Source organism: Lonchura striata, chromosome Z (assembly GCF_050655825.1).
Source record: "Lonchura striata isolate lonStrDom1 chromosome Z, ASM5065582v1, whole genome shotgun sequence".
In the NCBI taxonomy this organism is placed as follows: domain Eukaryota; kingdom Metazoa; phylum Chordata; class Aves; order Passeriformes; family Estrildidae; genus Lonchura; species Lonchura striata.
This window is the reverse complement of record NC_140740.1, coordinates 13,445,900-13,459,987: the sequence shown is the minus strand read 5'-3', so window position 1 is coordinate 13,459,987 and position 14,088 is coordinate 13,445,900. Positions and strand designations below refer to the sequence as shown.

Genomic DNA, 14,088 nt, shown 5'->3' with positions numbered 1-14,088 from the left:
GAGATGCCAATCTTTGTGGAGGGGGGCAGAGAAGCTTCCAGAAGTATTGCACCGTGGAACACGGCCACAGCTCGGATCAGGACTGGAGGAGAGGCCAACCAATAGGAGGCGAGAATCTCAAAATGATTGGCCAAGACTGCACCAACTTATGGGCCAATCAGCAACAGGAAAAGAGACCTATCACAGCACGGATCCTGAGCGGCCAATCAGGAGAGGAGAGAGACTTTAAAAGGCCTGGGGGGTGTGACGCCCGGGTCTTTCATGGGAGCAGGTGTGCTTGGAAATGCTCCTAGGTATACAGTTACTAAGTAGTTGAAACAGTCTCTGGACTAGCTGCAGGCTTTGGCTTCCAGTTGTTCTGTCTGTAATAAACAGGCTTGCTTGTTTTTAAGTAACTGGCCTCCTTTTTTTTTGCTACTTTGAAGTTTTCGTTGTAAGCCTGTCCATAACACCGGGAGCAAAGAAAACTCCTCAGCCCTTTTGGGAAACTCTGGTAGAGTAGCATAGGACCCCTGAAAATGTCAAGACTTCAGAGACTTGAAATAATGTACTGAATTGTTAGACTTTCAACAGTCTGGAAAAAAAAAAAACAACAAACTTCGATTTTGTTTTAATGGCTGTTTACTAGGGTTAAAGTTCAAACATTCGGATAAGAGTTAAAACAGCAGCAGACTAATAAACCAGGAGGAGGAGGGTTAAGGAAGGGTTTAAACTTCTTTCTGACTTGGGGAGGTGTGGTGTGGTGGGGTTTCTTTAGCCACAGAAAGGCTCCAGTGATGCTCGGGTTGCTCAGGCTGAGGGTGCGGGAAGTGCAGCTCTGCCCCTGCTCTGCCCCTGCCCTGCCCCACGTGTGGAGCTGTGCCCAGCTGTGCCCAGCTGTGCCCAGCCCAGCAGGATGTGCCTGTGGAGCAGGGCCGGAGGAGCCGTGGGGATGTGTGGGGGCCTGGAGCACCTGTCCCCTGGCCAGGCTGGGAGAGCCGGGGCTGTCCAGCCTGGGGAGGAGCAGGGAGCGGGGAGGCCTCACCGCGGCCTTGCGGTGCCCAGAGGGGGCAGAGAGCCATGGCGAAGGGGAAGGGTTTTAGACGAGAAGGGGAGATTGGGATTGGGTGTTCGGGAGAGCTGAGGGGCAGTGAGACATTGGAACGGGCTGCCCAGAGAAGCTGTGGCTGCCCTGTCCATGGACCGCTCCAGGCCGGGCTGGGCAGGGCCCTGAGCGCCCCGACCTGGGGGGAGGCAGCAGCAGCAGGCGATGGCTGAGCTGCCTCCATGGCCTTCTGGAGCTCCATGGGTGAGCACTGCGGCCATCAGTTACCTGGGCATGGAATGTTGCCACCGGTTGCCAGGGGCACTCCTGGTTCCAAGGTTCTGTTGGCACGGAGTCTGTTGAGCCAGTTGAGGGATTCTCTGCTGCGCAGCAGACGCAGAGCATCCGTCTTCTCCATCCCACAAGGGAATAGAGAGCAATTTGCTGACATTTGCCAGCCAAACTCTGGACTGATCGTACAGGTGAGTGCAGAAGATTCCTGGAAAGGCTTCTGATGCTGAGGGGCTGGGCTGGGCTGCAGGATGGGCTGCGGGTGGGCTCAAGTACCGGAGTCATGGACTTCGCCTCTTGCTTTGGACAGGAACTAGAGACTTGGGAATGGGAGTCTTAAGGCATGGGAGTGTTCAAGAAAACTGGCAATCCAAATGGATAATCTCACCTCTACTTTTCTGATAGGTTTGGAAGAGCAGTTTTCTGTCACGCCAAAAAACCTGCAGTGGGCTGCCTAAAGGAACCAAAGGGATTGATCACATCCCTGACATTCCTTTTTTGCAGTTTGTCCCACTTATTTTGGTGGTTGTTTTTGATCACGAAACACCATGAGCTCAGTAAGTACTTTGCAACTCAATGCAAATCTGATTCTTGAAACGTTTTCCAGGGTACGTCTAGAAAGCATTTCAAGAGTTTGTAGCAAATGCAGAGGAACAGAAACCTTTGAAAACTTCATGTAACTTGATGTTCTGGAATTGGGAAGGTTTTGAATGTCTGTGCTTGTTAGCAGTAGTGCAGAAATGCTTACGGTGTGAGCAGCAACCTGCTGGAATTGGGAGCTGGTCTCCTCATTTTCAGCCATTGGGACAGGCTCTTTCTCGGGGAGGCGGCTTGTCAGAGATCAGGGGTGCTGTCTTTTCCCAGATGTGATGTGCTCGGGTGGGAATGGCCCACAGCAGCATTTGGTGTGTATTCCAGCCTTTGCAGGAGTGCTTTCTGTATCCTTGTGTGCTGTCATTGGTGTTGCAAAACCCAAGGGCCATGTTACTATTAGTGGCAGAGAAAATGCTGAGGCTTTGTTCCCTGTCAGCATCAGCGAAAGCGCCCTGGAGGAGCAGTTGATTCCGGACCAGCTTGGAAACGGAGCAGGCTGCTGCCCTCCAGCGCAGGTGGAACTTTGCAGACGGAGCCAACAGACCTTGAGGAAAGTGCTTTTGAGCCTGGTAAGAACAGAAGCGGCTTCTGGAGGGTTGAAGACCATCTGGCCATGTGCTTTTGCCAGTTTCTAGGCCCTTTACTGGGGAGGAAGGGAAACCTTGGGATTGAGGAAGCTCCTGGTATGGCTTCCCTAAACAGCAAGCCTTCTGACAACGGTTTTGGTTTGTGACTGAGATCATTATTGCTGCTGCTTGTTATTGCTGCTCTTAGTGGCTGCAAGTGGGAGATGAGCTGTGTAGGAAAGGTCCTCAAGTGCTGCTCAAACACCTGAACGTGTGTTCTGATGAGCTGGCAGTCACTGCAGCTGCCACAGTGGAGGGTGGCAAGCTGAGTTTGAGATCTCCCAAGCTTGACGGAGATGAGGAAAACCTGTCATTAGCTCTGCCCCATCCTTCAAGGAACCAATCTACAGCATGGTGCCATAAAATTAGTAATTGCTGTGGTTTGTTTGTTTGGTTTTTTTCCTGTGTGCTAAACACTCCCCTGTGTGAAATGAATCATCTGTTGGTGTGAACCTCCTGTAATCTGTTGTCATCCAACAGAACCTGTGAGGAGCTCAGCTGCCCTTCAGCTTGTTTTGCACAGGGTCTGCCCTGCTCCCTGTGCACTGTTGAGGGCAAAGCTTGAGTGAAATGTTGGACACATTCCTGAACTTGAGGGCACGGTGAATCCAGCCACAGCCTGTTCTACAGTGGTAACCCATTGCATTCCTCTGCAATCTCTGACCATGGTTCTAATGTTCTCTCTTTTCAGCTGGTGTAGAAGTCATAGATCTCACAGGTGCCTCTTCTGAGCCTGAAGTCATCACTATCAGTGATGATGAGTCTCCTGTGGTAAGTGATGACTGGCACACTCCTCTCCATCTTGCATTCAAATTAGTTTTCTTGTCTGTCTTCTGAAATCTTACTGAGTACCCTGGCCTCAAAGGTTGAATGATGGCTCTGATTTGCCACAGTTTAGTCAGCAATTCCCAGTCAACCACAAACACACTCATGAACATATCAGCATGCCTGAGAACTGCTTGCAGAGAGCAGGTGAGCAACCTAAAAGGTTGTTGCTTCTGTGATTTAAAGGAAAGCACAGGAGATTTTTGACTTCCCAAGGAAGAAGTGTTTTACCTGCAACATCAGTTTCAGGTACCTCTGTCATTGAGGTGTAAAATGCAAGTGGGGCTGACTGGGGTACACAATGATCTGGTTTCTTATTCCAAGAAGTCTTTAAAAGGGTCACATTTGGTATTTTTTCATTTTCCCTTAATATTTGGTAAGAATATGCTTGGATCCAGCCCACAGTGCAGTGTATCTGCTCAAATTTGGGTTGCCACTGCTGCTGTGCAAAACAGAAACATGCAGCAAACATAGCACAGGAGTTATATCCTGACAGGGTTGTTCCTGAACCTTTGCAAAGAAAAGGCCTCAAATTTTACAGCAGAATTTGCATGACCCAGCTCCACATGCACCAAATGCAAGAGCAGGGTTGGGTACTGGGTTTTTTCCTCTTCAGTAGCTGTTCATATAATAAGTAGTGTTCAGGCTATCACAGCTGAAATTGCCAGTCTGGGGGAAAAAGAGAGACACAGCTCCACCCCAAATCCAATTAGGGAACTGAAATAGGGGCACAGGAAGTACAGTGTTCAGGTGGTTCCTAAGTGGTGGTTCCATTTCTACCCCATTTCAGGACATGCAGCAGAGCCAGCAGCAGCCACATCTTTCCAGAGCATCAGAGAATTCATCCGAGCCACTGGCAAGTAGTGATGAAGAGGAACCAGGAGATAGTGGGTATGTGAGAGTAAAATATCTCTCTAAAATCTAATTTCTGATATATAGTGGGAACAGGTTTTTCCAGGCTTCTGGGTTCTGCTGAAGTCTGTGCAGAAACTTCAGGCCTGGAATGTAGTGACCTGTCTGGCAGAGAAGTAAGCAAAAGAATCCAAAAAACCACATAGCAAGATCCAGCTGAAACCTTTCTTTTCTTTTCGTGATGTCATGGCTGAATATTTGTTACAGTGTGGCTTGATAGATGTTGAAATGCTTGCAGCACATAGCGGCTTGGGGAACAGTTGTGGTGCTGGGCTGGGATTTTGTTTAATCAGAGTAGGTATTACATGCTGGTAACTCTGTCTGCAGTGAGATTATTGGCTTCACGTTCAATGGCTGCATGTTCTCTCTGGTTCCCTCTAGTGCATGGCCAGCAGGTCTTGCTAGTCCTGCAAAGCGGGAGGGTGTCAACTCACAGGTGCAGGACAAGGAGCAGAGCCAGCAGCAGCCACATGGCTCCAGTGACACAGAGAATTCAGCGGAGCTATGGGCGAGTAACCAAGAAGAGGAGCCAAGAGATAACGATGAGTATGTGACTGATGAAGTGTCTCTCCAAAGTGTAATTTCTGATATTCAGTAGACAGATTTTTTTGCCAAACTGCTTGATTCTGTGTGTTGGAATCTGATTTGAAACATAGTGACCTGTGTGGAAGGGAACTAATGGGAAAAAACCCCCAACAACAGAGCAAAATCCCAGAGAAACCTTTCTTCTCCATTCAGGAAGGCATTATTGAATGTTTCTTAAATGATGGATTGCAATACACTGTAATGCTTGCAGTACATAAAAGCTCTTGCACTGGTGTGTTTCTGGGCTGGGATGTTGCTAAATGAGAATGAGTGGTTATTTCTGTTTTTGCAATTTTATGTCTTGGTAGCTCTCTTTGCACTGTGAAATGGACAGCTGCATATTCTTCTAGTTCTATTAACTCTGATGAATGGCCAGATCATTTTGAGAGTCCTCTGACATGGCAGGATGACATTACAGATGTAAGCATGATGATCTTATCACATGTTCTTGTCCTTTCTGCTTTGTGGGAGGGGAGGAGACAGAGTGGGAGCTCTGTCTCTGTCTCAGCTGCCACTCTGTCTCCTCAGTTGTCCTCGGTGGGATGCCACATGCAGCTGGCTGGAAGCACAGCCCTTGCTGGGAAGCTCCAACTTGCCCATCCCTCCAAGTCCTTTCTTGGTGGTGTCCATAGAGGGAGAAGCCCTTGCCAGGATGGCACTGGCAGCTCTGTGTGCTCCTTATAGTTTTATAGCATTGCCTGAAAGACTGCACATAGTCCAAGTCCACTTTGCCTGGTGCCAATAGAACAGCAAACTGGAATTCTTTACTTCCAGATTTCTGTTGTGGCTTCTTTTCTTCAGTAGCTGTTCATCTAACGTGAAGTGTTAAGGTTATCATAGCAGAATTTGCCAGTTTTGGGAGAATGAGGAAAATAAACAGCGCCAGGTCAAATCCAAATAGGGAACAGGAACAGGGGAGAAGGGTGTTTAGGGGGTTCCTAAGCTGCCCCTGTACCCTGTTGCAGCAATGAGAGCACAATCAGCAGCACCCACTTCTTTGCTTTTCAGGGCAGCAGCTCTTTGTGCTACTGCTTTGAATGCTCTTAGGCAAACTGAGAGGGTGATACCCTACCCTTGCTCCCCTCTTCTGCTGTAACTGCTTTCTGAGCTGGGGTTTGCGTGCAGCACCAGGGGGCTCACCAAATCTAATTGTATCTTCTTTTCTCTCCCTTCCCATGTGCACCAATGCAAGCTTCTTGAAGGTGAGTTGATGTTTTCCAGTAGGTAATGGACTTTTATCTAAAATGTGATCATTAGTTTTGTTGTACTTTCCCAAAAAAGTCAAGCAGCAGGGATTGAAACTGCTTTTAGCAAAAAGCAAGGGGCAGGGCTAAAGCCTCTGGCCAGTGTCTTAGAGAACGGATGCAATGTGTGTGTGGTGGCCTCTGTCAGTCACAGTGGGAAATGCCTGCAATAAAAGTAGCAGAATACTTACGCAGAAGGAACTTTAATTTGGTAACACTTTCTGCAGTTTTGATTGATTAGTGATTGATTAGTGTTACATGGACCCTGGAGTTGCAGAGGTCATCTCTGCCTGCGGTTTCTGAGAGTTAAAAAACATTTCTTGACCCTTTTGCTGTTACAGAGCAGGCCCTTTAAAAATGGCTCTCCCTGTGACTTGGTCAATATGTTGTCCACAAAAATTTGATTTGTTACTGGGGTGTGACAGGTAAATAATCCTACACTTGAGAGAGACATTGGTTATTTATTTCAGTGTTTCACCAGTCTGGGTGCTCAGTGGTATTTCACAAATCGGACACACGCACTCTCAAAATAATTTCTGTTATTTATAGATTTTATCAAACAAAGAAATTAGCATTACAAGTGACATGGTTATCTCCTTAGCTCGTATTCTGTCTTCTTTTGGGTAATGATTGCTTATTTCTCACTTTAATTAGTCCACTTGGTCCATTGCTCAGTTTCCCTCTTCTTTTGGGCTGGGGAGTTTCTTGAGTTGCTGCTCCATGAGTTGTGGGTTGCAATCTCCCCCTGCAGGAATTATTGTCTACCAGTCAGAGCTGCTTTCAGGAGTGCTGGGTTTCTTAGTCTCTTCCTGGTCTTGGGAGTTATGCCAGATGTTCTTTTGGCTCCTCAATTCTGCATTTTTTGTGTCCACTCTCAGTGGGCATCATTCTCCCCAAGCTTTGTTAACCCTTCCCCAAATCTGAGATCCTTCAAGCATGTCAATCCCGGAACCTTTACAAGGCAATTCTACCAAGAAGGAATTTGTTTTTCTTCCCCACTTAGAAGCATGTTTGTTAGTTGCTGTCTATTTAATGGAATAAATCTCCCTTCCAGGTGATTTGGTTTGAAAGTATAGAATGATCAAATATAGCAATACAAAGTGCATCCTTCCTTAAGAAATCTTTCACATAGTCTACATTTTGCATAACATATAACTCCATTTTCAAATTATCTTAATTCAGGAGGATGATGATGGCAATTTTTAAAGGGGATACTGCTCCGAGTAATTTTATAGTATCCAGGGACTTTCCTTGAGAATCTCTTGGGTCATCTTTTTTAGCTGTGTGGAGGCTGAACAGAGCAAATATTTTATGTTGTTTTGTAGCAGAGTAGTCACAATGTATGGAAGGGTCCAGTCCTAGTATTTGGGAAAGTTTTTGAAATTGTTTTTAACCTAGCTGAATAGTGTCCATTTAAAATAGGAACCATTGCTGACTACTTATATCATTTGTTTCAAAGGTAGCTCTGGGGAGAGAGAGAATAATAGATCTAACTTCTGAAAATTAAATTACAGTGCATGGAGAGGAAAGGAGAAATGTTACACTGAGCAGCCAGGAACAGGTGGATGGCTCTGGTAATGGAACAGGAGCTGATGATGCACCTGTGGCTGACTCAGGCCCTGCAGAACAGGGAGCAGAGGAGGAGGACTCTCAAAGTTCAGAGTATGTATGCCTCATGCCCCACCACACACAGAATTCTGTGCCTTTCTGTCTTTTCTGTGCAGGACTTAGTAATACTGCTATGCCTGATTTATCTTTGATGCCTTCCCTACTCTACTTATTTCCCTCCTTCTCCCATGTTGCAGGATGATCACATGATACCATTTGAATTTTGGGAGAAAAAAGCAGCCCAAAGCAGATGTACATCTTTGCGTAGAGCCTTAGAGAAGAGTGTGGGAGTATGGCAAGGAATGGGGATTTGTCACAGGCCATAGCTCAGTATTGCATTTGCTTTTTCTGACAAGCTGTAGTAGTGATGTTCGGTATGGAAATGCTTCCATTGTAATTACTGGGGCTCGGCATCACGGGGCCAGCAGGCAGCAGCTGGGCGAATTCCAACAAAAATTCCCTGCTGGAAAGGTGCTAGGTGGTTGCCTTTCTCCTGGAGCTGGATCCCTTCTTCCCAAGGTAGACTTGCACACAGGCAGTTGTGGAGGTCCTGCTTTTATGGCCAGTGCTGGATGTCACAAGCCCTGATTTGCTTGCTTCTGTGATGGAAATCTTGCAGTTCAAGTTGGGTGCCTGTGCAGTAAAATTCCCATTCTGCAGAGGAACAGGAAAGTCCTGCTGTAGGAGCACTCCATCAGGATAAGAAAGACACAGTTCATCAGACTGATTAATTTTAACCAAGTGTCTTTGTCACTAGGGACAACAAAGAACATTAGAATTATGATATAAGGTTTTCAAAGTGTCTTTTTGGGGTGGGGGAAAGACACAGGTTTTAATAAAGCTGGTGTGCTTTGAGCCTTTTGGAAAGGCAATGTAGGAGACTACCTGAGTATGGAACTTTTAGGTGTCAGGCCTTAACTATGCCACCTAAAGGGCTTCTACGATTCTAAACCATAATGCATTTTACCAATGAATTTGTAGATGCTTAAGTTTTGGTTGTTAAGTCTGTAGGTGACGAAATCCCAACCCCTGGTTAATATAAAACAGGAATACTTTTTCCCTCCAGTCTCAAGCTTCTCAGTTACTGAATGTAGCTGCTCTGTTTAGTTAAGGCTGAAATAGCTCAGTGCTGCAGCATTTAAAATTGACCAAAGGCTCCTTCCCAGGGCTAGATCTTGCCAGAACTGTGTTACTCTGCAGTTTAAAATTGGGTCCTGGAATGAATATTCTGGGGTGAATAATTCCCAGAGGACAGCTGATGCTGTAGTTACAAAGCTGTTACTGATGACCTGCTGGAAGTCAAAGTTGCCATACACAAACTGGCCTGTGCTAGAGACTGCTGCTACTTCAAAGCCCAGAGCAGGGTGACTGACTGCACCTTTCTCCTAGGGAAAGCCAGGACACCCTTTCCCTCAGGGCAGGGGAAACCCCAAATCCTCATTAAATGCACAGCAAACAGAGTCTTAAAGACAGCAGGGTTCTTCAAAGGAAATGTGTCATGGCTAGTCAGCGCAGTTGTATGAATATGTGAGATTTTATATATCAATAACCACTGAAGCGTGGTTATATTAACAGCTGCGTGTTCTTTCTAGTTCTGTTTCCTCTAGTGCTGAGCAAGGAGTTGTTATCAGGTGTCCGCTTTGCATGGAATTTTACTCAGAGGTAAGGATCCACCTGTTGTTGTCCTTTCTGCTTTGTGGGAGGTGAAAGCCAGAATGGGGGAGCTGCACAAGTCACTTGGATGATGTGGGATGCTGTGGGCAGCTGGCTGGAAGCACAGCCCTTGCTGTGAAGCTCCACAAGTCACTTCTTGGTGAATGTAGAGGCAGAAGCCCTTGCCAAGATGGCACTGGCAGATGTGTGGGTCCCTCATAATCCTAATTCTAGGTGCTCTAAATAGAGCCTGGTGCCAGTTGAGCAGCAAAATCAAATTCTTTCCTCCCAATACATGTTGTGGTTTTCTTTCCTCCAGATTGTGCAGCACGGACGACAGCTTGTGGCAACCCTATGTGGCCATGTCTTCTGCAGCAGATGCCTCCCTATTGCCCTTGGGGTTGCTCACATATGCCCAACCTGCGAGGTGAAACTCAATGCAGCAGTATATTTTCCCATTTATTTATGAGTGCTTCTGAGGACAGACTGAGATGGATCTTGGCCAATAGACAGTGTAGAGACTTGTTTCTTTATGTATATAGTTCTTCCTGTATAAACTTTCATTTCTGCTGAATTCAATTATAAATAAAGTTTTGATTGATTTAAATATAGCCTGTCTGCTCTTCTGTGCTGGACTGTACTGATTGTAGTTCTTGTGGCCGGTGTGTGTTGTACAGGGAAAAAGAAGCACAGCCTGCTTGGGGTGAGAGGGATTCAATTTCTCAGGCCAGACTCTGGTGGATGCTGTGGTGAAAATGTTATGACTTCATTGCTCAGAAGATGGAAAGAGTAGCAGGTTGTGCACGCAGCCAAAGAAAGCAATGTTCTTTGACAATGACTGGTATATTAACAAACTGCTGCATTTAGTGCTGTAAGGTTTCATTAGAATTAGAATCTGGAGGCTTCTGAAGGAATGTGTTTTTGAATGTCTGCAGTTGGTTACCACCTTTGAGCTGTTGGCAGTACAACTGTGTTGTAGCTTCCTTCAATCACAGCAGTATAATCCTATGTTACACTGAAGAGAAATGCAACTGTCCAGAGATTTAAAAAGTGGACATAAGAGAGGAAAGACAATTACTTCTGTTATACACAAGTAATAAAGAGGCACAGGCAGATCTCAGGTAAACAGTGGGAGAGTAAATTCATTGTGCCATGAAACAGAAAACTCAGATGACCAAACTGAACTGAGGTCCTCTGTGTGTTAAAAGTTGGTTGTCTGTGTGGACATGAATCCTTAGTTTTGGTTTTTCATTTTTGTCTTTATCGTATTATTTATCTGCTTCCTCAGTCATATTTCAAGATGTCCTAATATTGCCATATTTAGGTAGAGGTAGTAATAGACAAGGTTCAATGTACCCTCTAATTTTTATGTGGCTTGGTCTTAATAAAAAAAATGGAAACATTAGTATTAGCCTGATAAAGTGACTTTTTGATTTTTGTTTTTAATGAAGACTACTTGAGTTGTCAAGAAGACTACTTGAGTTGTCAAAATTAAACTCAAAGGTAATTTTTCAACAGACACAAATAAAATTATTTAATTACAAGATGGCCATAAATTTTAGACCGATGTTTTTTGTTTCTCATTTTTTGGTAGACTTTTAGCTACTTGGTGGATGCAATGACAGTACGTAGAAATGTCTTACTAAATTATCTAAATGTCTTTCTAAAAGCTATATTCCTAGGTGACATGCAATGCCACGTATTCTCATTAAAAGGAGCACTTAAGGAAATGATTTATGGTCAAGTAAATTTAAGTAATGAAATGGCACTCAGCTGATATTATAATAGGTTTAAACAGATGTTAGTATGGTTCAACACTATCGGCTGAGGCAATTTTCTTTAAAAATGTTGGTATAGGGTTAGGAATTAAAGCATTCTCTGTGTGTATATATATATATATATATAATTTTTTAGAAAGTATTGATCTAGGGAAGCACTGATTAGCAAAAAGTAACTGAAGAGTTAAAGCATTGGTTTCAGTTGTGGTGCATAGCTGTCAGCATAAGGAAAAGCACATTTTCAGCTCATTTCATCATTGGTCTGTAGGCATAGGAGAAGTGGGGCTTTTTGAGCTTTGAAGGCCAGACCAGAAAGACAGCATATTTGCATTGTTCATTTCTCATAATCGGTGCTTTCAGATAAATACAAGGTGCTTAAATATTCGTCTATTAAATGTATATTTGGAATTGCTTTAGTGTCTTTGCATTTTTATATAAAGTATTAAATCTCCTTTTGGATTTTTCAAAAAATGGAAAAGTCATCCCTACCCATTCTTCAACACCCAGCATGTTGTCAAATACCCAAAAGGATGAATTGTAATAACAGAGAAACTTTTGTAAGAAATGAGCTTCCTCATGCAGAGCAGGAGCTGAACATATCCTTGTGCTCTCCAGAGCCCTGGATCAATTCCCACCATTCTCCCCACAGCCCAGAGCACCCAACGGGACCAGGGGCGGAGGAGCAGCCCTGAACCTGGCAGGGCTGAGATGGGTTCCCTGCTGCTCTCAGGAGCCACAGCCCTTCCTTCTGAACACAGGTCCCGTGGCAGAGTGGCTAGAAGGAAAAGTGAATACTGATTCTGCTCCTTCTGCTCTGTTCACCTTCCAGAGCAGAGCAGGGCCTAAGGAGAAAGGTGCTGTCCCTGGTGTTATGAACAAAAAAAATAAAGTTTAAACTTTTGGGGAATGTTGTTAACAAGGTATGTATAAAAGGGATGTTGTTGATACAAGTAACAAGTTATAATTGGATCTGTGTTAACAGGGCGAGGTGCAGGGTTGGGTGTTGTGGGCGCAAAGCAAGGTGATTAGTTGTATTAAAACTCAATACTGCTGTGTATAGCTAAAAGGGGACTGGACCCAGGGAGGAGATGCCAATCTTTGTGGAGGGGGGCAGAGAAGCTTCCAGAAGTATTGCACCGTGGAACACGGCCACAGCTCGGATCAGGACTGGAGGAGAGGCCAACCAATAGGAGGCGAGAATCTCAAAATGATTGGCCAAGACTGCACCAACTTATGGGCCAATCAGCAACAGGAAAAGAGACCTATCACAGCACGGATCCTGAGCGGCCAATCAGGAGAGGAGAGAGACTTTAAAAGGCCTGGGGGGTGTGACGCCCGGGTCTTTCATGGGAGCAGGTGTGCTTGGAAATGTTCCTAGGAATACAGTTACTAAGCTTCGGCTTCCAGTTGTTCTGTCTGCAACAAACAGGCTTACTTTTTTTTAATTAAATGGCCTTCTTTTTTTGTCAAAGTTTTAAGCCTGTCCATAACAACTGGGGCCTCGCCCGGGAAAGCCACACCCAGAGGCGGGTCCGGCGTAGGACTTGGATTTGGGAGGTGCACCCAGCTGATTTCGGCTGCCCGGATTACTGAGGACTAGGTCGGATGCACAGAGGGGCTGCTGGCTTGATCCCGAGGAACGGCTGGAAGCCTCAACAACTTAGAATCGCCTTCCAGGCAGCAGGAGAGGTCCTCGCAGCACTTGGGTGAGCGGCACTTGGGTGAGTGTGCGAGGGGGACGGAGGGTACGGAAGGGTACGGCCTGAATGGAGGGAGTGTGTGTGAGTGAGACGGGGCCGGCAGGCCAGACCCCCGGAGCGATAGTGGAAGGAAGCGAGAGGGCAGAGGACTGAGTGTGGTACCCTCGGGGCTCAGCCATCCCCAAGACCACCGGGCTGGGCTGGATTGAGGGATTCGGTCCCAAGAGCACCCAGGGAACGCCTCGGAGTGAGGGGATACCCCTAACAGGGCCACGGAGGGCTGAGTGCCCAGAGCTTCCCAGGGGTGGGTCTGGGAAGACCGTCCAAAGGCATTAAAGGTGACTCCCGTGGGTTCCCAGAAACCCAGTGCCTGGAAAGGTCCTTCCTACGTGGAAGGAGGACCTCAGCGTCGGTGGTAGTAAATACTCCTACCTGGAGACCGACGACAGGGAGCCACCGTTGAGAGGAGTGTCCTCCTTTTTGGTGGGGGGGATCGGAGTCCCGGCTGAGGGGGGTAGGACCCCAATTCTCGGCAGGGCCGGGCGCTCGGGGCGGGGAACGCACCTGGTCCTGCGCGGGGTGGGCTGGGCAGGTGGACGCACCTGGTTTCGGCTGGCGAGGGGAGTTAGGGGGATCCTCCTGGCCTGGTGACTCGAGGTGAGAGTGGCCGGCTCGGGGCGGCCGTTCAGCTCATCGGGAGCTGGAGACGGAGCTGGGATCTCGTCCCAGCGCGGCGAGCCAGGGTCAGGGAGAGTAGAACCTGCCTCCCATAGGGAATTTATTGTTTCCTTTGGCATGGTACTTCAGTTACATAGTTTTTACTTTTGAGTCCAGGACTACCTAGTACACCTAATTGTTGGTATAATTGCTTTCTAGGTGCTGATTATTTGGGGATACAAATGGTTATTGTTTAACTGTTTCCCACTGAGTTCATTGTGTGTGTGTAGAAGGTCGGAGCACCGGTATAGTGAGGTTCTGGGGAGAGGTGGTAGCCAAGAGTCCCCAGACCACTTACCGGACAGGGAGAATGAACTTAAAAGCATTTAGTTAGAGAGAGAGTATTTCTGTTTAGTGTACTGTTAGTTTGAAGGTAGAAGCATTAAAAATTATAAGTTGCTAAATTTTTATGTTTGAGTTCAAGACTACTTGAACGCATTTAATTGGTACAAATTTCCAATTTTTGGCATAAGTAGAAAGTTCAGTCTTCATTTTGGAGTGAGTGGTGCTGCGGGCTCCGAGGTGCCATTT

At 46.3% G+C, this 14,088-nt stretch overlaps 1 protein-coding gene across 5 annotated transcripts; it reads left to right on the top strand.

Moving 5' to 3' along the window:
* Positions 1-1,324: 1,324 nt before the first annotated feature.
* On the top strand, positions 1,325-10,735 carry LOC146763648 (uncharacterized). Of its 5 annotated transcripts, none has more exons than XM_085566526.1 (6): positions 1,346-3,507; positions 4,151-4,251; positions 4,654-4,818; positions 7,616-7,763; positions 9,302-9,371; positions 9,682-10,735. In XM_085566526.1, exons 2-6 carry the CDS (start codon positions 4,227-4,229, stop codon positions 9,829-9,831), a joined length of 558 nt encoding a protein of 185 aa, XP_085422652.1. In that variant the 5' UTR covers positions 1,346-3,507; positions 4,151-4,226; the 3' UTR covers positions 9,832-10,735. The 5 variants fall into 5 exon arrangements, with proteins under 5 accessions (XP_085422650.1, XP_085422654.1, XP_085422651.1 ...); XM_085566527.1 differs by having other exon boundaries at positions 3,451-3,609; XM_085566525.1 differs by lacking the exon at positions 7,616-7,763 and having other exon boundaries at positions 1,340-3,507.
* The last annotated feature ends 3,353 nt before the right edge of the window (positions 10,736-14,088 follow it).

Coding starts and splice junctions, on each gene's coding strand:
- LOC146763648 (XM_085566524.1), top strand. CDS start 3,406: ATGATGGCTCTGATTTGCCACAGTTTAGTCAGCAATTCCCAGTCAACC. Junction 3,508..4,150: donor GAACTGCTTGCAGAGAGCAG/GTGAGCAACCTA, acceptor ACCCCATTTCAG/GACATGCAGCAGAGCCAGCA. Junction 4,252..4,653: donor GAGGAACCAGGAGATAGTGG/GTATGTGAGAGT, acceptor GGTTCCCTCTAG/TGCATGGCCAGCAGGTCTTG.